The sequence below is a fragment of the Phocoena phocoena genome, chromosome 2, assembly GCF_963924675.1.
Source record: "Phocoena phocoena chromosome 2, mPhoPho1.1, whole genome shotgun sequence".
Taxonomy (NCBI): Eukaryota; Metazoa; Chordata; class Mammalia; order Artiodactyla; family Phocoenidae; genus Phocoena; species Phocoena phocoena.
The window spans coordinates 80,166,832-80,189,096 of NC_089220.1; the positions used below are offsets into that span (position 1 = coordinate 80,166,832).

A 22,265-nucleotide genomic window follows, 5' to 3' on the forward strand; every position below is an offset into this window, starting at 1 on the left:
ATTGTACAATTTTTTGTTCTAGTTCTGTGAAAAATACCATTGGTAGGTTGATAGGGATTGCATTGAATCTGTAAAGTGCTTTGGGTAGTATACTCATTTTCACAATGTTGATTCTTCCAATCCAATAACATGGTAGATCTCTCCATCTGTTTGTATCATCTTTAATTACTTTCATCAGTATCTTATAGTTTTCTGCACACAGGTCTTTTGTCTCCTTAGGTAGGTTTATTCCTAGCTATATTATTCTTTTTCTTGCCATGGTAAATGGGAGTGTTTTCTTAATTTCTCTTTCAGATTTTTCATCCTTAGTGTATAGGAATGCAAGAGATTTCTATGGATTAATTTTGTATCCTGCCACTCTACCAGATTCATTGATTAGTCCTAGTAGTTTTCTGGTAGCATCTTTAGGATTCTCTATGTGTAGTATTGTGTCATCTGCAAACAGAGACAGTTTTACTTCTTCTTTTCCTATTTGGATTCCTTTTATTTCTTTTTCTTCTCCGACTGCTGTGGCTAAAACTTCCAAAACTATGCTGAATAATAGTGGTGAGAGTGGGCAACCTTGTCTTGTTCCTGATCTTAAAGGAAATGCTTTCAGTTTTTCACCATTGAGAACCATGTTGGCTGTGGGTTTGTCATAAATAACCTTTATTATGTTGAGGTAGTTTCCCTCTCTGCCTACTTTCTGGAGAGTTTTTATCATAAATGGTGTTGAATTTTGTCAAAAGCTTTTTCCGCATCTATTGAAATGATCATATGGTTTTTATCCTTCAGTTTGTTAGTATGGTTTATCATATTGCTTGAGTTGCGTATATTGAAGAATCCTTGCATTCCTGGGATAAACCCCACTTGATCATGGTGTGTGATCCTTTTCATGTGCTGTTGGATTCTGTTTGCTAGTATTTTGTTGAGGATTTTTTCATCTATGTTCATTAGAGATATTGGCCTCTAGTTTTCTTTTTTTGTGACATCTTTGTCTGGTTTTGGTATCAGGGTGATGGTGGCCTCGTAGAATGAGTTTGGGAGTGTTCCTGCCTCTGCTAAATTCTGGAAGATTTTGAGAAGGGTAGGTGTTAGCTCTTCTCTAAATGTTTTATAGAATTCACCTGTGAAACCATCAGGTCCTGGGCTTTTGTTTGTTGGATGATTTTTAATAACAGTTTCAATTTCAGTGCTTGTGATTGGTCTGTTTATATTTTCTATTTCTTCCTGGTTCAACCTCAGAAATTCCGCTTTTCTAAGAATTTGTCCATTTCTTCCAGGTTGTCCATATTATTGGCATATAGTTGCTTGTAGTAATCTGTCATGATCCTTTCTATTCCTGCAGTGTCAGTTGTTACTTCTCCTTTTTCATTTCTAATTCTGTTGATTTGAATCTTCTCCCTTTTTTTCTTGATGAGTCTGGCTAATGGTTTATCAATTTTTTTTATCTTCTGAAAGAACAAGCTTTTAGTTTTATGGATCTTTGCTATTGTTTCCTTCATTTCTTTTTCATTTATTTCTGATCTGATCTTTATGATTTCTTTCCTTCTGCTAACTTTGGTTTTTTTTTTGTTGTTGTTGTTCTTCTCTCTCTAATTGCTTTAAGTGTAAGTTAGGTTGTTTATTTGAGATGTTTCTTGTTTCTTGAGGTAGGATTGTATTGCTATAAACTTCCCTCTTAGAACTGCTTTTGCTGCATCCCATAGGTTTTGGGTCATCATGTTTTCATTGTCATTTGTTTCTAGGCATTTTTTGATTTCCTCTTTGATTTCTTCAGTGATCTCTTGGTTATTTAGTAGCGTATTGTTTAGCCTCCATGTGTTTGTATTTTTTACCATTTTTTTCCTGTAATTGATATCTAGTCTCATAGCATTTGGTCGGAAAAGATACTTGATACGATTTCAATTTTCTTAAATTTACCAGGGTTTGATTTGTGACCCAACATGTGATTCTCCTGGAGAATGTTCCGTAAGCACTTGAGAAGAAAGTGTGTTCTGTTGTTTTTGGATGGAATGTCCTCTAAATATCAATTAAGTCCATCTTGTTAAATGTGTCATTTAAAGCTTGTGTTTCCTTATTTATTTTTATTTTGGATAATCTGTCCATGGGTGAAAGTGGGGTGGTAAAGTCCCCTACTATGTTTGTGTTACTGTTGATTTCCCCTCTTATGGTTGTTGACGTTTGCCTTATGTATTGAGGTGCTCCTATGTTGGGTGCATAAATATTTAGAATTGTTATATCTTCTTCTTGGATTGATCCCTTGATCATTATGTAGTGTCCTTCTTTGTCTCTTTTAGTAGTCTTTATTTTAAAGTCTATTTTGTCTGATATGAGAATTGCTACTCCAGCTTTCTTTTGATTTCCATTTGTATGGAATATCTTTTTCCGTCCCCTCACGTTCAGTCTGTATGTGTCCCTAGGTCTGAAGTGGGTCTCTTGCAGACAGCATAGGTATGGGTCTGTTTTTTGTATGCCTTCAGCCAGTCTGTGTTGTTTGGTTGGAGCATTTAATCCATTTACATTTAAGGTAATTATCGATATGTATGTTCCTATTACCATTTTCTTAATTGTTTTGGGTTTGTTTTTGTAGGTCTTTTCCTTTCTTGTGTTTCCTGCCTAGAGAAGTTCCTTTAGCATTTGTTGTAAAGCTGGTTTGGTGATGCTGAATTCTCTTAACTTTTGCTTATCTGTAAAGGTTTTAATTTCTCTATCAAATCTGAATGATATCCTTGCTGGGTAGAGTAATCTCGGCTGTAGGTTTTTCCCTTTCATCACTTTAAATATGTCCTGCCACTCCCTTCTGGCTTGCAGAGTTTCTGCTGAAAAATCAGCTGTTAATCTTATGGAGATTCCCTTGTATGTTATTTGTTGCTTTTCTCTTGCTGCCTTTAATACTTTTTATTTGTATTTAATTGTTGATAGTTTGATTAATATGTGTCTCAGCATGTTTCTCTTTGGGTTTATTCTGTATGGTACTCTCTGTGCTTCCTGGACTTGATTGACTTTTTCTTTTCCCATGTTAGGGAAGTTTTCAACTGTAACCTCTTCAAGTATTTCCTCAGACCCTTTCTTTTTCTCTTCTTCTACTGGGACCCCTATAATTCGAATGTTGATGCATTTAATGTTTTCCCAGTGGTCTCTGAGAGTGTCTTCAATTCTTTTCATTCTTTTTTCTTTATTCTGCTCCCTGGCAGTTATTTCTACCATTTTGTCTTCCAGCTCACTTACCCTTTCTTCTCCCTCAGTTATTCTGTTATTGATTACTTCTTGAGTATTTTTAATTTCAGTAACTGTGTTGTTCATTACTCTTTGTTTGCTGTTTAATCCTTCTAGTTCCTTGTTAAATGTTTCTTGTATTTTCTCCATTCTGTTTCCAAGATTTTAGACCATCTTTAATATCAATACTCTGAATTCTTTTTCAGGTAGGTTGCCTATTTTGTCTTCATTTATTTGGTCTTTTAGGTTTTTACCTTGCCCCTTCATCTGTAACATAATTTTTTGTCGTTTCTTTTTTTTTTTTTTTTGATGGGTAGTGCTATATTCCTGTCTTACTAATTGTTTGGCCGGAGACATCCAGCACTGGAGTTTGCAGGCAGTTGGATAGAGCCGGGTCTTGGTGCTGAGATGAGGACGACCTCCAGGAGGCCTCACTCCAATTGATGTTCCCTGGGGTCTGAGGTTCTCTGTTAGTCTAGCGGTTTGGCCTCAGAGCTCCCACCACAGGAGCTCAGGCCTGACCTCCGTCCTGGGAACCAAGATCCCGCAAGCTTCATGGCACGGTTTTAAAAAAAAAAGAAAGAAAGAAAGAAAAAAAGGAGCAGTACAATATCAAAGAATATAAAAGAAATAAAATTAGAAAGATAAAAAATATATTAGGAAAAACAAAACTATAATGGAACAACTGCAACAAGGTAAAATAAAACCACAACAGAAAAAAGAAAAAAAGAAGTGTGGGGGGGGGACAAGCCAGAAGGAGAGATCACTAACAAAGTATAAAGAATAAAATAAAATTAGAAAAATAAAAGATTTATTTAGTAAAATAAAAGTATAAAAGAATCAACAACAATGAATCAGCAAGGTAAAACAGAACCCCAATCTAAAAGAGGAAAAAATAAAAACAAACAAAAAAAGAAAAATAGCCTTGGCTATGGGGGCGAAGCTTAGGCAGGGGTGGAACTTAGGCAGGGGCAGGGTTTAGGGTGGCGTGGGACCTAGGCGGTGGGGGGTGGTTGGGGGGGTGATGTTTGAGCCTGGGGTGGGGCCTCTGCTTAGTACCTGCACAGAAGGTGAGAGGCAGCACGTGAGAAGGAGGCCTCTAGAGTGTGGAGTTCGGGAGTTTGGAGGTAGGGCCCTGAGTGAGGGTGTAGGGGCAGGGCTTGAGCTCTGCAGGGCAGGAGGGAGGCTCCCAGGGCAGAGGATTAGGCCCTGGAGCCCAATAGGCTTCCCTGTGCCTAAGTGGACAGGGAAGGCACTGGCCGTGTTACCTTCCGTTCCTTCATGCCCCTCCCCCACGGTCTCTGGCAGGGTGTCCCCCACCCTCCTCCCACTGGGCCACTAGACCCCTAACCATGGGTGGGTCCCGCTGGGTGTAGCATCTCCTCCTCCCCCAGACACCCCTCCGAGGTGCTGGTCCCTGAAGTCCGACCTTTACTTTTGCTCCCCCTTCCCTCCCTCCCACTCCCTCAGGACCTGCGAGGCTGGAGGGAACCTCGGTGGGGAGAGGATCAGGCCTGGGATCTCAGCAGGTTCCTGGGGGTCCAAGTGGGCAGGGGAAACCTGGCCACACTGCCTTTTGACCTCTGCCCTCCCAGTCGTTCCCCAATTTCCCCCTTTAGGCGTGGGATCCATTACCCTCCCCCAGCCGCCCCTCAGGGGCGCCAGTCATTTCCCACCTCCACTTCTCTTCCTTCTTCACTACCCCTATGTCCCACGTCCTACCTGGCCACTATGGGTTTCTCCTGTCCCCTTAGGTGTCTCTGGTCCCCCACCGGTGCCTGGTAGGTGCCCTAGTTGTGAGGAGATGTGAATTCTACATCCTCCTAGTACACCATCTTGACTCTGCCCCCCTGGAGTATTGGTTCTTGAAAGTAATTCTGTTTTATCATTTGGACGCTGTATTAAGAACACAGAGTTTGAAGACAAACTGTCTATGTTCACATGCTGGCTGTGTTAATTTGGATAAGATACCTCTCCCTTTCCCTCAGTTTCTTAAATGCTGCTTGTGCTTTTATTATTTTAGTGATGATAATTAAATAGAGTGGTGCTTGGACCTAGGTAACTAACCACCAGTGTTGCTATGTTTGTCATCATCGTCACAGGATCAGTGGTGTTCGTTGAGTGCCAACTCTTGATTAGACAGAGTTCAACAGAAATGGGGAAAAGTTACAAATAGGATATTCTGGCGAAAGTTAGTGTGTAACAGCATAATTGTGTTGTGCATAGTCTTAGTGACTGAACTCCATTTATGCTTCTCCTCTGGTTTCTCTTAAAACACATAGAGAAGTAGGGAAGGCATTTATAGCCATTTAAGATTGGTTTTATTGGAGCGAATGACATTAAGTGCTGAGATTAACTGCCAAAAGAATTTGATTGTGAATTAAGAATAAAAGGCTTGTGGTAAGAGTTAAAATTTTGTGTTCAATCAGAGAAGAGCTTAATGTATTTTAAGGCATTCCATTTATTGTTTTAATATTCCCAGCATTTATTATTAAAGTGGGGTGGCTGTAGAATAATTATAGTTCATATCATGATGATGATGTTTTTAAAGAAGGTTGAAAAGCTACAGTTTTTTCAAACTAATGTAGTAGGGAAAATATAGCATCTAAAGCTTCAAATAGTTTGCTGACCTCATAAGAACACAACTGAGGCCATGTAGAAGCACTAAGTATTAACGAAGTTACTTTTATGCCAATTCCTGCATTTCCTTGTTAACTTCTTAAATGAAAAGCATCAGTTTAGTAATTGGGGGTTGGGAATATGGGATAAAAGACAGAGAAAGAATATGAGATTATTACTACCATTATGTTAATAAAACTGAAAATTTATTTGGGAAGAAAGTGGTAAAGATGATAGTTTGATCTTTATAAATGGTAACCATTATAAAGTGAATCTGGTCAGTCATTTTTACTAGTTTTATATAAGATCTCTGTGACCTATTAAATTAAGAAAAATTAGGAGGGCAGAACATGTATTTTTGAATAGAAAAAGAATAAGGGGATGTTTAAATGGTTTTAAACAATATTCTAAACTTTTTTACTTTGTGAAAAGTTTATAAAAGTGTGTTCGTTAGACATGGGCAAGTAAGATTTTGGTCACAGAATTAAATTAGCCTCTAGATGTTCTTTCACTCACTTGTGATGATGCAGAGTTGGCAGAATGACTTGGTATTCTAGCAGGATTTCATAAACTGAGAAATTCCCTCAGAAAAGAGGTCCATTCAAGGCATTTTCTGTATAAACAAACCCATAAAACATTTGAAATCCAGAGGGAAAAAAATTGGGCAACATGAAGTAAAACTCAGTATAAGTAATAAGCTCAGTATAAGTAATAAGCTGATGCAGAAATAATTTTTTTTTCTTTTTTTGGGTGCGGAAATGTTTAGAATCTACTTCCCAAGAAAGAGACTCAGTTAGGAAAGAACTCGAAAGAGCCTGACCCAGCCCTAAAACTTGAAGAATTAACTAGCTAGCTGGGAATATTGGAGAAGTGAGTGATTAATCATTAACTCTCAAAGCGTGGCCTATTGTGAAAGGACCCCAGATGTCTAATTCCTTTTGGGCTGTCATAACAAAATACCATAGGCTGGATGGCTTAGACAGCAGACACTTATTTTCTCACAGTTCTGGAGAATGGAAGTTCAAGATCAGGGTGCAAGCATGGTCAGGTCCTGGTGAGGACTCTCTTCCTGGCTTGCAGATGGCCACCTTCTCACTGTGTCCTCACTTGGCCTTTCCTTGGTGCATGCTTTCAAAGTGATGTCTCTCTTCCTCTTCTTATAAGGCCACTACAGTAATCTCCTCATAAGGGCCCTATGCTCACGACCTAATCTAACCCGAATTAGCTCCCAAAGGCCCCTTTTTCAAATACATTGTCATTTGTTACAACAGTCATAGGAAACTGAAGTGTTTTACTATGGTAGGATGTTTAGTAAATTTTTATTTTTAAGTAAAGACTTCAGAAAGTGAAATTAATTAATTTGGTTTTGATAAGCAGCTGTTTAAGAAAACTATCTGAAGGTAGATCAGAATCTTTAGTCTTTTCAGCACTGAATATTACTGAGGAAAATGAACAATGTTATTTGGTGCTATTTTAGGTCTAAGGCTTGTATTTTCAACCCTTCTGACAAATACCTTTCTAAAACTAAACTCATTTTAAGAGTAAGGATTACCTCTTATCTTCCTTCAATTTGAAGTTGCTGCACAGAGGTGGGGGGCCCTTATAGGTCCTCATGACATACTTTGTCTCTTTTCCTGGGATTACCTAGTTCAAGCCAGAGACCATCTCATAAAGAAACTCTTTCAATACTTGAAGAATTGTGAGGTTGAATGTTTATATTTATTTACATATTTATATTTATATATTTATATAAATATCTTTAAAAGTCAACTTTTCAGGTAAAGATCTGGTGGTTCTTTCATTAAGTATCTGTGTTCAGTCTGTATCAAAAAAATACAGTAATTTGGGGGAGACTGGGATTTCATCAATGAAATAGTTGTGGTGCTAGACCCATGAGGTGATTATTTAACCTCTAGTGGGGGATGTGGTACCTTATAATCAATGGTGAATGAAAGGAGTTAATTATTTTCCTCCCATGTTCTCATACTGTGGTCTGATTACTTTAAATGCCTGGAAGTCTTAATAAACAACTTAATCACTCTAGCTATTCACCTAGAATAGACCTGCTATATTAGGCCCATATAGAAATGTCTGCTGTCAACATGAGTACAAGTCATTATTATAAGGACCACGACACAGTTTTATGATAAACTATACTTAAAAGTTTTAGGGCTCTAAGCAGAGAGAAACTTAATAAATCTAAATCTTGGAGTTGTAGAACAGATAAAAATCACAGAACTTTCAAGGTGAAAATAGACTCTAAAGTCATGGAATCCATATACAGATGTGAAACTGAGACTTTGAAATATTAGGTGATTTTTTTCCAATTAGAATTTAAACACCTCAAGAATAAAGACAGTTCCTGTTGGTGCTCCCTTAACAGTACAACTTTTGATGCTCCCTATTGTTTAAAAAAATAATTATGGAGTACATAAAGATGTCTGTCAGAAATTTGTAAGAGAAAACTAGTATTCCAGAGGGCTAAAAAATGGTCCTAAGTCAGGGGAAGTGACATGTTACCTGGAAAAATAATCACTTTCCATATTGTGAGGTTATATAAAATTTGCATTTATAGTAAAAAGAACTGTCATTGAGAAGTAAAATTCAAAATTTTGATCTCCCATTCATTGCATCTTTTGGTGGTAAAATGTGGGAACTTGGGGGTTTGGGGACTACTGGTGATATAATTTGTATTCTAGTATATTTTGCTTTTTTATTTGTGTTTATGTTTTAACTTATACACATTGGTCACAGATACATTATGATTACTGAAATAATTGAAAATATGTGACATTCTCATCCGTTAAGATGACATAGCTAAGTATTATTTCAGTAAGTCCTGCTTGTAGCACAACTTATTTTTTCCTTGATTTACAGGTACCTGGTGTAAAATAACCCTTTACGTAACTTTGGGCAAATCATTTCATCTCTGTGACTTTTACTTTTGTCATTTTTAAAACGAGAGGCTTGGGCTTGGTCTAAAAACTCTATGATATCTCTTGAAATATTCCATTTACTAAAATAGCTTCGTTTAATAGTGATAGCAAGTCATATAGGAGTATCCTGAGTCCAGTTTTACCCTAAAGGGTAGAAGTTCTCCAAATAGAATGAGGAGATTCAAAGAACATTCTAGACTGCAGAAAGAAGATGGTAATTTATGGCGATGTGGTGAGATTAAAGTATAAACTGCTTGGGGGATTGAAGGTGGGAAAGCATTGTGGGAGAGCTAAAAAGAAGGGGCCTAAAGCCAGGTTGAGAAAGGCCTCAAGTGCCTTGCTCATGAGTATGAACTTCATTCTATAGGTAGTTGATGCCTCCTGGGATTTTCAAGCCAAGAGGGTACATCATCCGATGTGTATTTTAGAAGCATTGTTGGTAAATTAGAGGTTGGATTAAAGAGTATAGAGATAGGAGGCAAGGGAAATGAATCAGGAAGCTATTTAGTCATTTAGGGAAGTAGGGACAAATGTGAAAAAAACTTCTGATTGTAGAATCAGCAGGACTTCTTGACTCCTTAGATGTTTCAGGTGTGAGGGAGAGGGACGAATCAAGAATGACCTTGGGATCTGTAGCCCAGCTGTCTTACCTTTATGGAAATAATTGATTTAAGAGCGTTTGGGTATGAAACACAGTTGTGGGAAAGGAGTATAGCGGTAAATTTGATTTTAAGATGCATGCGGCCAAATAGGGAAAATGTCCCCTAGGGAGCTATAAAATTGAGAACGTGATTCTGAGTAGGGGTGGAGGCTGGAAACATATATATGTATGTTTGGAAGTTATGGCAGTAGTTGTTGGGAACACAGCAGGGTGTGCTGTCACCCACATGAGCAAGTAGAATGAAGAGAAGAAGAGGGTTGGGGAGACCTCCTCCCTCCCCATCTGCTCCCCCGCCCCAGGAAACCCCAGGGAAGAGGCTAGTAGCCAGTGGGAGAGAGAAAGATAAGTGGTTAGCAGGGGAGAAGGAGAGGTTTTAGAAAATAGTTTCCTGGAATTCATAGGAAAGATTTTTAAGAAAGGGAAGATAGTCAAAGGTACAAAATATTGTGATGAGGTCAGCTAAGGTAAGAAGTATGTCTTTTTCAATTAAGGAGTGAGTACAGAAGTGAGATTGCCATGGGTTGGAGGCCGAATAGGATATACTGAACCAAAGACCTCGTAGACAAAGACATTTGGTAGTGAAGAGAAACGGTGGACAGTAGTTTGAAAGGTGTAGACAGGTTGTGGCTTAATGACAGAGCGTGCTCGGAAGTAAATGAAGACTAGCCAGAGGAGAGGAAATGATGGAAAATACGCTAGCTAATACTCCATGCAGAGGTGGAAGAAAGATGAATTTTTACCAATGGGGGAAGAATTATAAATATCTTCCCATACAGGCTATTGTTATCATACTATCATTATCTGTTAACTTTCTCTCCCTCTCTTACTCTTTCTGGCAATCATAATAAAATTTCTACAAACTTAAGGGTTTCTAATACTGTAGTTTTATCTGACTTACTAAAGAATGAAATCAGAATAAATTATTATAGGAAGAAAGAATTGATAAATATTTCTTACAGGTGTATCTATTATATTGTGTTGAAGTTATTCGGATTGCTTTAGAGAAAAATGACCCGACATCTGGTCTTGGAAGCAAAATTAAGTGTCTTTCACCCAAGCTTCTTATTCTTTATCTGATTTATGTTATGGCTCGTTCTAAAAAGTTAAAACCCAAATTTACTTAGAAAGGAAAGAAGTATAGGTGCTTAAGCCTCTAATTGAATCAGAATGTTTAGAATAGGGTGGGACTTAGAGCAGAAAAAAATCTTAGATCAATTTATCCAGCTCCTTCAATTCTTTCCATTTTTCTTCTCCTACTATTTAATTTTATTATGAAATACAGCACACAAAGAACAGAGAATAGTATAATGAACTCTTTGAATCTACCTCTGTTTATATTTGCTTCAGATGCTTTTTACTTTTACAGAAATGAAATATCCTGACACTATCTACAGTTTTTTCCCCTTCAGATTTTTATGTTTTAAAAAATTTGTAAAAAATTACATATTTTAAATTAAAAAAATTTAAAAATAAAAAAATTATTTTTTTTAAAAGAGCTCTTTGATTCCTTTCCCCTTCTCTTTCATCTGAGGTAACCATTGTCATGAGTTTAGTGTTTATCAGCCTCATGTATTTCTTTTACTGTATCCATAAATGTCCATGAACAAAAAAGGTAATTATATTTTGCTGTTCTTATATTTTAAATAAATGGTAACAAATGTGTGTATAATTCTGTAGCATGCTTTTTTTGTTTTTTGTTAAGTACTCTATTTTTGAAATGTATCCATGTTGATATCTGGTACAGGGATGTATCACTTTGTTTTTGCTTTTCAAAATTTATTAACTATTCCTGACATTCTTCTTCATGGATTTTAAGATAAATTTATCTCATCCTACCAGAAAACTCTGTTGTGAATTTGGTTCCCCCACTGCTGCTGAAGGGCCTGGTGAGGCAGCTGGACCCAAGGGGGGGTGTACTCCCTGGGTGAGCTTTGACCATGGTACCTGGCGGGAGGATGGTCCCTCTCCACCCCTCCCTCAAATAGACTGTCCTGGAGCTTTAAAAAAAAAAAAAAAAATCATAGATTACTGTGTAGGGAATTGACAGTTTAATTAATACTATCTTTTTACCCATGATACTTTCTTTGTAAAAATATCTCTTCATTTAGTCAGGAACTCTCTTATGCTCTTCAGTAATGTTTTATAACTTTCTTCAAAGGTTTACATATTTTTGTTAAATATATATGTATAAAAAAACTATGGTTTTTTATTGTGAATGAGGTCCATTTTTTCTATTCCATTTTCTCATTTAATATTACTGTTTTATAATAATTCTATTTCTTTTTTATTTTAATCTTATATATAGTTACCTTTCTGAGATCTCTTATTAATGTTTAAAACTTTCGTTTATAGATTCTCTTTGTTTATTGATTCTCTTCTCATCTTCAAAGAAGGAGCATTTTGTTTGTTTCTTTCCTTTTTGATTCTCTTATTTCTTTTCCTATTTTGTTTTGTTTGCTGGGATCTTCAGTGTTCCAGAACCTCCTAGAATAAAATCGGTTTCTTTCTTTTTTTCCCCTTATATCCAATTAATGCAATACATTTCCCACAACTGTTGATACACACTACTGTCATTGCTCAATTTTATGTATTTTTGTTATTTTTATTGTGATTTCCTCTTTAATCTATTGGTTAGTTAGTAATGCATTAATTTTTGAAAATAAGGGTTTGGGGGGGGACTAACTTTTTAATCATTAAATTAAAATGTAATTACCTTTTCAGTAGATATAGTCTAGCCAAGTCCTGAACAGAACCTTTGACAGCTTTATAGAGCTGGAGGACAAGGTTTAGAGACCAGGGTCCACCAAAGGTGGGAACTCTTGCAAATGTCCCAAGCTTTGAGGTGGGACCCTAAAGGGCTATACCCTAGGAATTAATGTGGACTGAAAGTAAAAGAGCTCTACATTACTACATTTCACCTTCAAGTTTACTTCACTGGCCTAAAAATTCAATACCTGAAATTGGACTAAGGTGGTCCTGGACTCCTAGTGCTCCCAGAATCAAATCAGAATCCTCTCCAGAGAAAGTTAACCATTTTCGTATTCAGATTATTTATAAAGCAGTTTTTCAAGTAGTATAGCACATAATGGGAGATACTCAGTCACATAAGGACACATGACAACATAAATGGGAACCAGTAGAAACTGTAGAAATAGACTTAAAGGGGCTCTGGTTATTGGAACTACCAAACAGAATTTTTATAATCACAGTTTATTCAAGATGTTAAGAAGATTGAAACCCTTCAGGGAACTTATTTGAAAAAAAGAATCAAATAGAAAATCTACAAGTGACAAATACAGTAATTGAAATTGGATGGATCTAACTCAATGGATGTATTTAATAGCAAGTTAGACATTACTGAAGAGAGAATTCGTGAACTGGGAGATAAATGAGAAGAAAATATCTAGAGTGTAACAGAGAATAACGAAGAATAACAAAACGCTGTAAAATATGAAGAGAGAGTAAGAGATAGAGGATACAGTAAGGAGGGCTAACATACGCTTATTTGGAGTCTTGGGTAGGAGAAACAGAGTGTTAAAGCAAGTTTAAAGAAATAATACTTGAGAATATTCAAAATGTTGAAATGTATCCAGTCATATATTTAAGAAGTCCAGCAAACTGTAAGCAGGAGCTTACTAAATACCAGAGTTAAAACTCCTAATAACCAAAGTTAAAAAAAAATCTTAAAACTGGGTAGAGAAATAAGGCACATTATCATTGAAAAGAGCTGAAATTTGACATCACCAACACATCTGCACTGCTGGAATTATTAAAAGAAAGTTATTCCAGATGGAAGAGTGGAAAAGGAAGGAAGGGCAATGAAATGGTTCGTATGTGGATATATCAGAATGAACAGAAACTGTATAAAACAACAGCAATGTCTTGTGAATTTTAAGATATATGTAGAATTAAAACAACTCCAGTAATATTCTATATGTCAGAAGGGGAGAAATACAGATAGTGTTGCAAAGTTTTTGTATTTTCCAGACAGCAGTTAATCACCAAGGGGGCATGTGTTTATGTAAGATAATCATTAACAGTATAAGAGTATTCAACTTCCAAGTTGCCAGGGGAAAAATAATGAAGAATAAGTACTAAATCAATTTAAAAGAATACAAAAAATGAGAAGAAAGGAATGTACAGTGATGAAGAAAATTAGCATTCAGTAAGATGATAGACTTAAACCTAAATATATTAGAACATACATTAAATGTAATCAATCGTAATCAAATCAGTGTGGTATCTGTGCAGAGATAAATATATAAATCAGTGGAGCAGATTAGAGAGTCCCAAAATAGACCCTTAGATATTTGGTTTCCTCATAGGCAACAAGATAATTCAGTCGGTAAATGGTGTGTGACCAATTGGATATATGTACAAAAATAACAAAAACAAAATGTGACTCCTATCTCAATGCACAAAATTAACTCAAGGTAGATCATAGGCCCAAATGTAAAAGCTAACATTCTTAAGCTTCTAAAACAAAACATACAGAATTATCTTCGTGACTATGAGTGGCAAAGCTACCTTAGGAAAGACACACAAAAAGTACCAATAATAAAATTAAAGAATTGCAACATTGGACTTCATCAAAATTAAAATTTTAGCACTTCAAAAGACAGCAGAAAGAAAATGGAAATACAAGCCATTAACTAGAAGGTGTGACAAGAACGTATAGCAGTGGGAACTCTCCTTTAGTGTCGGTGGGAGTTTAAAATTGTTACAAACACTTTGAAAAAGTGTTTGACGGTATCTACTAAAGCTAGAGATTTGCATGTCAGATGACCCACAATTCCACTTCTGCATTTTATACGCATCAGAAATGTGTACACATGTGCACCAGGAAACACGTGCAGGAATGTTCACAGCAGCAGCATTCTCATTGCAAAAGACTGAGAACAGTTCAGATGTTCATCAATAGGATAGATAAATGTGGAGTATACTTATACAATAGAATATATTATACAACAATGAAAATGAATTAACCTCACATAAATTAACATGGGTTACTCTCACAGATATATTATTGAGTGAAAGAAGACAGAGGCAGGAGAGCACACACTGTGTGGTTCCATTAAAATAAAGTTTATGAACAGGCAAAGCTAACCTATGGGATTTAGGGGTACATATTTGGGTGGTAAAACTAGAAAGAAAAGCAAGAAAGTGATAAAGATCAGATTCACCTGCGAGAGGGAAAGGGTGATGATCAGATAGAGTGCCTTTTGGGGTCCCAGCAGTGTTCTATTTGGTGACCTAAGTGGTTACATGGTTTTGTCTTAAGCATGATAAAAATAATTTTAAAAGGTTAACGTGTTATGGCAGGAATAAATGTTGATATCTTATGTAATGAAGGCATGTTACAAAAAATGTTTAAAACACAATTTTTGAAATTTTACTTTTGTGTATAGACAGAAAGACACACACACACATCAGACACAGAGTAAAAAACACAGGAACACAGATGGACACCTATGGATTTTACACAGAATATGTACTATTTTATAACTAGGAAACTTCATTAAACATATAATAAAATTAACACTTATGAAGGGTGTTGTCCTCTATAGAGAAGGTTGATTGGGTTTATACCTGTGTTGTTCAGGGAAGGAGTTGAAGTTGCTTTGTATACAGTAAATAGCATTTGAGCGAAAGACACATTTACAGTCACATAGAGACACTTCAGACAATGGTGTGGTTATTAACAAAATACACCTTAGCTGCAGGAAGAATAATGGAAATTACCCAACAATTTTTTAATCCTTGACTTTTTACTATAGGAACATTTTTTTATATAGTTAATTAAAGGAAAACTGCATTTTGAGTTTTTTAAAAGCGAATATCGTCTAAGGCCATAGAATTTGATCAAAACTCTTGACCTCCTGTGACTTCAATTTTCTATCAAAAAAGCAAGAATGCCCACCTTTCAGGGTTGTTTGGAGTATAATGTAACATATAAATGCTTAACCTTAAGCAACGGGTATTAGCACACATTAGAAGGGCAGATTAGCACAGGGATTAAGGGGTTGGGTTCTGGAACTGGACCTGGATTTCGATTTCCAGTTCTACCACTTACCTAGTTCTTTAATTGTGTACTTTCCTTAACTTCTCTTTCTCCATTTCCCCATCTTTAAAATAAGGACAATAATAGTACCTACCTCAGAGGATTGCTATGACGGTAAAATAAAGGGCACATTATAGTGTGTAGCACAAAGTAGGTGTTCATATAACTCTTAGCTCTTGCTGGAGATAGAGCTGTTTTGGATGTGACTTCAGTTTGTCAGCAAAATTAGTTAAGTGCCTGGGACAGTAACCACTTTTTTTGTGTGTGTAAAACATGAGTGTAACTTGTAAGAATTTTTTGTGATAGTTGATTACTTCTAAGCTTAATGGTGCCATCTGTATAGTCATGTGTGGGAATATTTGCCTATTAGGCATATAATGTAGTCTATATCCTCAATATGAAGTTGGAAATTAGAAAGAAGAAATGGGTGTGGGGGTATGATAGATACATTTTTCTCTATTTCTTCAATTTAGTTTATATATTTTTTTCCTTTTCTCTCCCCAGTAATTTCCCAGAATATCAGTAATCTCTCATGACTCTTTCCACTTCACATTGTTATTTTCCTAAAAAAAAAAAAAAAAAAAAATTAGTAGTACTGCTGTACCAAGCCTTGGTGTCTTATTGAATTCCATTTTGATTTTAGAGGGGAAAAAAAGGCTCTGTGTTTCAAATTTGTATGTATGGGTGTGGGAGGCAGTAAGAGAGGGAAGTGAATTGCTTTTATGGAAAACCTTCCTAGACTAGTGCCCTGAATCACTGGCCACATACAGCCAATGTTTTACTGTATTCTTTCATGGGTTTAGAGAAGTTGTACCTGGTGAGGTCTGCAAGCCTAATGCTTTGTAAGAGTATCTTGCTTTATCTTCTTAGGTTGGTTTACTGCTTCCCAAATTCTAGAAGTAATATTCATTTTGTTCAGAGGATTTCAAGCCCATTAGAGTGTAGACATTGACACATCATAGATTCTATAGCAAAAGGAGCTTGAAAGTTGAATAAAAACATTTATTTCTTTATGGTCTTTTTCAGAAGTTGGGCACTTGAAAGAGGAAGAACTTGAAGTATAAAGTGTAGTATCTTCTTCCTGAAGGTTCTACTTGCTTTAAGTCTCCACCTGCGAACATCAAAACTTCCCCCTTGTAAGAATGTTGCGTTGCAGCTAAGTCTGTGCTAAGTTCTGCTCTTAGTCTTTGCTGTACCCATTCAACCCCCTGATGTTCATTTTCTCTAATATCCTTCAGGTTATTGAGTATCTTAGCTGGATGGGTGTGGACACACGTTGACTTAAATACTATATGGGGCACTGGTTTGTTGCCTGTTTATGTACCTGGCATTTGAAGTTTTGAATGCAATATAAAATGAGGGTAATCAGTACCCCATCAATGTTTAAAATCTGTATGGAAAAGTCATTCACACATAGCAATTTATGATCTCTAGGCACATCAGTTTAGTGGCACAGTGACAGAGGAACAATTTTAAGGAAGTCAAATACAGTAGCTGCCAGCTAGGAAGAGAATTAGAAAGTATAAAAATGGACAGCCCCTTCCAAGTATTGCATGCTGTACAGGTGCCGTCGTGGTAGGGCACCCTGTCTCCGAGCCCTCCCTCGATCGTGTCTCCTACTTCCTGGGCACATAGGAAATAGAAACCTTTCTCTCCTCCCTCCCTCTCTCCCCCCTTCCCTCACTCCCTCCCCCACTTCCTTTCCCCCCCTCTTCCTTCCTTCCTTCCTTCCTTTAAAAAAAAGGACATGTGTTATTACTCAAAAGAAGTATGGAAGGTAGTCACTTCAATTCATGGTCTTGAGCAGCTCAACAGTGTCCTCAAGGACCCAAGCTCCTTCCATCTCCTGTCACAGGTCCTCAGTGTGTTGGCTTTGTCCTCACGCTTGTTTCCTTGTTTCCCCATTGCTGCAACATGACTATTGCTGCTCCGTAAAGCCATTTGTCACACGACTCAGACAAGGTTTTACATAGCTAGTGTAGGAGTCTACTCACATGCTTTTCTTTTCTCAGATACCTGCAGGGTGAGGAGCTTAATATGAGAGGGTAGCATGGGAAAAAGACACAAAACGATCTTTGAAGAGACTTTGAGCATTTGTGCAAAAACACAAAACGATCTTTGAAGAGACTTTGGGCATTTGTGTATTTTTGAATATATAAATGGAAAACACATGTATGCTAAGTGACAAGTATATGCTCCAAAGTCTTGAAATATGTGAGGATTCAGGGTATGATTTACTTCACTAAATCCCTAAAAAATATGTGAGCGCTTGACAATGTTCTAATTTTTGCTTTTACGCATGTATATGTTGAAAGTTTCCTCTAAATCAGTTCCTGTCCACTTTAATGTTTTTATTTTGGAGGCATATTTTCCCATACCCATGACCTCAGGACGTTGTGGCTGCTCAGTGAAAACTGCTGATGGACTGACTGTGATGTTTAAGATAAGCCTTTTCGTTACGCAGAATCTTCTCCTCTCTTCCTCTCTAGCCAGGAACCATATTCTTTGTGAACCTAAGGAATGTTGAATTTAAACCGTAACTTCTGTGACTCTTGCCAATCAAATCAAACAGTAGGGGAAACTGCAGTGGGGGGCAGGCAGAGGTGGTGAGTTCTTTGAAGCTAGACCCTCGAGGTCATGATTTCTCCACTCACCAGTCTTTTGCCTTGGGATCCCTTCTCAGAATCCACACACTGGAAGAGAGTAACAAATAATACACACTGGGGTCAGTGTCTTAGTTGCACTAAAACTACTCTCCCATTCTTTATGTTGTGAGGCTTGTTACAACGCTCTTCTGTAAGCTTAGCATACACAGGAAGAGAGCGTTGACTGACAAACTGCCTAGCAAAGATCAGTTAGTTCTCTACAGCTTTGTCCGGTCAGCCAAACCCAAAGCCTTTTGGACCCAAGTCTGTCTTTCTATTTTACGATGGTAAGTCATTTTCTCTTTTTAGCTCTAGCCAGGTTTTGCCCCCAGTGTAAGCTGGAATTTTCTCTCTAACCCACTTGGCCGCTGAGAAAACGTGTTGCTCCATAGGCTATGTCCATGGTTTTAGCTAAATTGAATTCTAAGCTGTTTAAGACAGTTTCCTGATTGAAGGCGTTATCTTGTCCTCAGTTTTTACAGTGCTCTCAACTCTTGACCAACTTCTCACTTTGAACTGTTTATTCTTGGGCTTATTCCTTCTGCTGTCTGTTAGTCTTCCCTTTCTGAGCGTCTACCATTATACTCTTGTTTTATTCAGTTTAGTTTCCTCCTCATTAGTCATTGGTCCCTGACTTGCCCATTACATGCACATTTATTTCCATCGTATTGTTTGAGACCAAGAGACTGACAGTTTGCTTTCCATTAATTGGTTAACGTAAATATATTTTGCTGTGCAATGAGGAGGGCTGTATTTATTGTACATAAATATATAACATAGTGACTTACTCAGTAGTTTATAAAGATTTGGGTTTAACTTTGCCATTTTTTTTTTCAGGAGTTGGTTGTCAGCAACCCTACTAGAGTATGTGATTTGCATGTGAAGCTCAGGCAAGCCAGGCATAATAGGAAGATTTTATACATAGAACTGGCTTTTTCAAAGGTGGCTTCCATTTTTAGAGACATTGAAAAAGTTATAATGGATTTATAATTTTATTCAATCATTTCTCAGTACTTTTGAGTTATTAAAACAGTCCTTTAGTAATTATTATTGGTTTTCCTTGATAAACATTTATGGTGTTTTTTTTAAACGTATTCTTTTGTAATCTAATAAGAGTGGAAAGGGGTTAGAAGCCAAATCTGTAATGATATGCAAGAGATGACAGTACTGACAGTGAGTAAAGAAATATGGTGTCATTGCTTTTATTTCATACTCTCCAAATTACCTGTGATGAGCTTAAGCAGTCTCATTCATGAATAGAAAAATTTTAATTATTCACAGTGCTTTGGTGTACTATAAAAGCAGAATTATTAACACTGTAATTTGTTCGGATAGCATTTGGTAGGAAAATATATCAGAAATAATTAATTGTTTTCAAGATATGATAAGGCAGCTGTATCTACAGGGGGTAATCAAAAAGAATAGTAGTGGGCTATTGATTGCTTTTTAGAGAAAAAAAATTCTGTTCCATTTCTAAATGTTAACAATTGTAAGAGGAAAATTCCCACTTGGGAAGAATGTTTTCCAGGTTGCTTCATTGCCAGGTGTTTGACATTGCATGGAGTCTTAGATGAATAAGGCTTACGGCAGTCTTAGGGAATGCTGTCCTCAAGGGCCTCAGCTTTCTGCTATGAAAGCTTCTATTTTCAAAGTAGGCCAGTATCGGTGGGAATGTTCCAGTGGTCTCTGTGCTACTTCTGGTGAAGAGCAAAGTTTCCCCCCTTGAATCTGAGAGACCTACAGAAGAGGATACCTACCTGCTAACAACATAAATTTCAGAATGTTGCCAGTGAATGAACTGCATTTTCTACTGTTTATGGGATTTGACTATCATTTATCAATGGGAATAAACCTTGCCTCTTTTGGTCCCTTTTAACATACCTGCATGGTACAGATATGATTTATAATCATTCTAAAGTTTAAGAAAATCCAAATCATATGATAGTTTGCTTTGAGACCATCCATATTTTCCCCTTTCCCTTTTTCTGTCTCCTTGACCTAGCAGCAGGAAGCCTTTGTTTGAGGTGTTCATCTGGAACAACTTTTCCACACTTGTTTTCATGTTCTGTTAGATTACAGGGCAGCAGGCCTACCTTTGAAGCTCCTTTCTCTTTTGTTTCTTTGGCGTGCACTCCAGTAATTAACTTTGTCCTTCTTTTATTTGTTCCAGTCAATCGCAGGCCACTCTGCTGAGCATCTTCTCCCAGGAGTACCAGGTTAGAAGTTTTCTCCTTTGTGAGGGTTGACAGGTGCCTAATTGAATGATGAATGTCCCTTTATTTCTTTGTAATTGAACTGCCAGCTCTCTGATTGGGTTGGAGGATATTCTCCTTTCCACATCAAGCACCGCCTGCGTCTCAGTGGAGGCCTGCCAAGCCTACCCATCCATCTGTCTAATAACATCTAGCCTTTGCTTATTTGGTGGACCTGTAATAAATTATGCTAAACCATTATTATTCTGACAATAATAATTTCCCCGTGTTGCGTGGTTCCATGTGCTAAATGTTTGCTGACTTGCACTGTCAGTGCCGCTTTCCATTGCTGACAGAGATGATGATAAATGACCATTGCTGGAGTGGCAGAAGGCAAGAGAGGCAGAAAATGGAGTCATTTATCATGAGATGACAGGTGTCAGTCAAGTGGCAAGTCTCTATGGAATTACTTTTTGTAGTTTTCAAATAAGTTGTTTTTAAGCAATGTTCTTCCTGGTTAAAAATGGCAATTGGATTGTAAAACTAGAGTGCGGAGGACTTAGATGGAATTGAATTGAGGGAAAATTAATACAAAGGTTGAAACAGGGAACAAGTTTTTCTTTGCCCTCTACAACCCTAAGCAAACTTAATTTAGATTCAATTACTATGACCCTGTTGGCTTTTACATACATACTGTACCTTGTGGTATAGTCTGGAGACATCCCAGCCACGCAATAGAGATTTAAATGCATAGGTTCACAGAGTAGAAGGGAAAAAAGATCTACCACCACCCAAATCCCCAAACTATTATTCGGTTTGCCCTTTATGTTAGACATTGGAATCAAGAAATGTGTCATTTTTGTTCTTGAACCTGATCTGTGACACAACATAAAAATCTCTTTTATTTTGTTTCAGAAACATATTAAGAGAACACATGCCAAACATCATACTTCGGAAGCGATTGAAAGTTATTACCAGAGGTATGACCTGCCTGCCCCACTAGAGGGTATCATAATACCTATTAATTTTAATAATAATTATGAATAAATTAGATTAATAAATTGATTTTCTATATAACATTCCAAGGCATCTTGTTTTAAGTCTCTTATTTAAGACTTCAAGTATATATTTTTTAATTTCTCAAATACTCTGTTATATGGATTTAAAGAATATGGTGAGACCATCTTAATTTACATGTGTGTGAAATCTTTACTATGTAAGAAATTGTTCCAGTATTAGAAAATCTCAGTTGGATGCTTGAAACTGTAAGCACATATCTTGGATAGATGCGTATGTTCATGCATACGTATATCTACACGTATATGTGAAAGTTCTCAAACCAATTTTATTTCTTATTTAAATCAGCAAGTTGAAAAGTATATTAGAAAATAAGATTAAATTTTGGTACAGTTGTATTTTGCATCGTCAGTATTGGGTTAGCCATTTTAGAAAGGCAAAAAAAGATATAAATCAAGTAAGGACATATGGAGACACATAATAATGTACAACTGTCAGATTTTAAGAGGGGTTTATATTTTAAAAGGAAAGTCTTGAGTATTGAATCAATAACATGAATGTTCAGGAGATATTTTAATTTCAGCCTAATTTATTATAGTTCCCAACCTCTTGTTCTGAAACAAAAAGAATCTTTAAAATAGCTCCTTTTTTAAAAAATTAAAAATTTTTTGGCTTTGTAATATGAGTGAATAACTTATAATGGTAAATGGTTATGGTTTGCATTAGAAATTATTGGTTACTTTCTTAAATATTTTAAGGGCATTCTGGAAAGGAAAACAGTTTGAAATATGCTCTTAAATTATTACACTTAAGATTTATAGAGCAATCTTTCTGTGGTGAGAGTGACACCACTGATTTTAGATGAATGATTTTTATGCATGAAAATTCTATGAATTAAATGAATATGCAGATAAAATATTGGTATTATGTTTCTGT

At 36.6% G+C, this 22,265-nt stretch overlaps 1 protein-coding gene across 3 annotated transcripts in view; it reads left to right on the top strand.

Annotated features, from left to right (window-relative positions):
• CDIN1 (CDAN1 interacting nuclease 1) overlaps positions 1-22,265 on the top strand; it is a 220,117-nt gene that overhangs the window by 37,733 nt on the left and 160,119 nt on the right. For 2 of the 3 annotated variants that reach the window (XM_065871753.1, XM_065871752.1), the window contains exons 2-3: positions 20,291-20,336; positions 21,228-21,292. The exons of the other annotated variant lie outside the window; for it this stretch is intronic. In XM_065871753.1, coding sequence (XP_065727825.1) covers positions 20,291-20,336; positions 21,228-21,292 — 111 coding nt within the window. The remainder of the gene's footprint in view (positions 1-20,290; positions 20,337-21,227; positions 21,293-22,265) is intronic. 3 annotated transcript variants of the gene reach the window in all.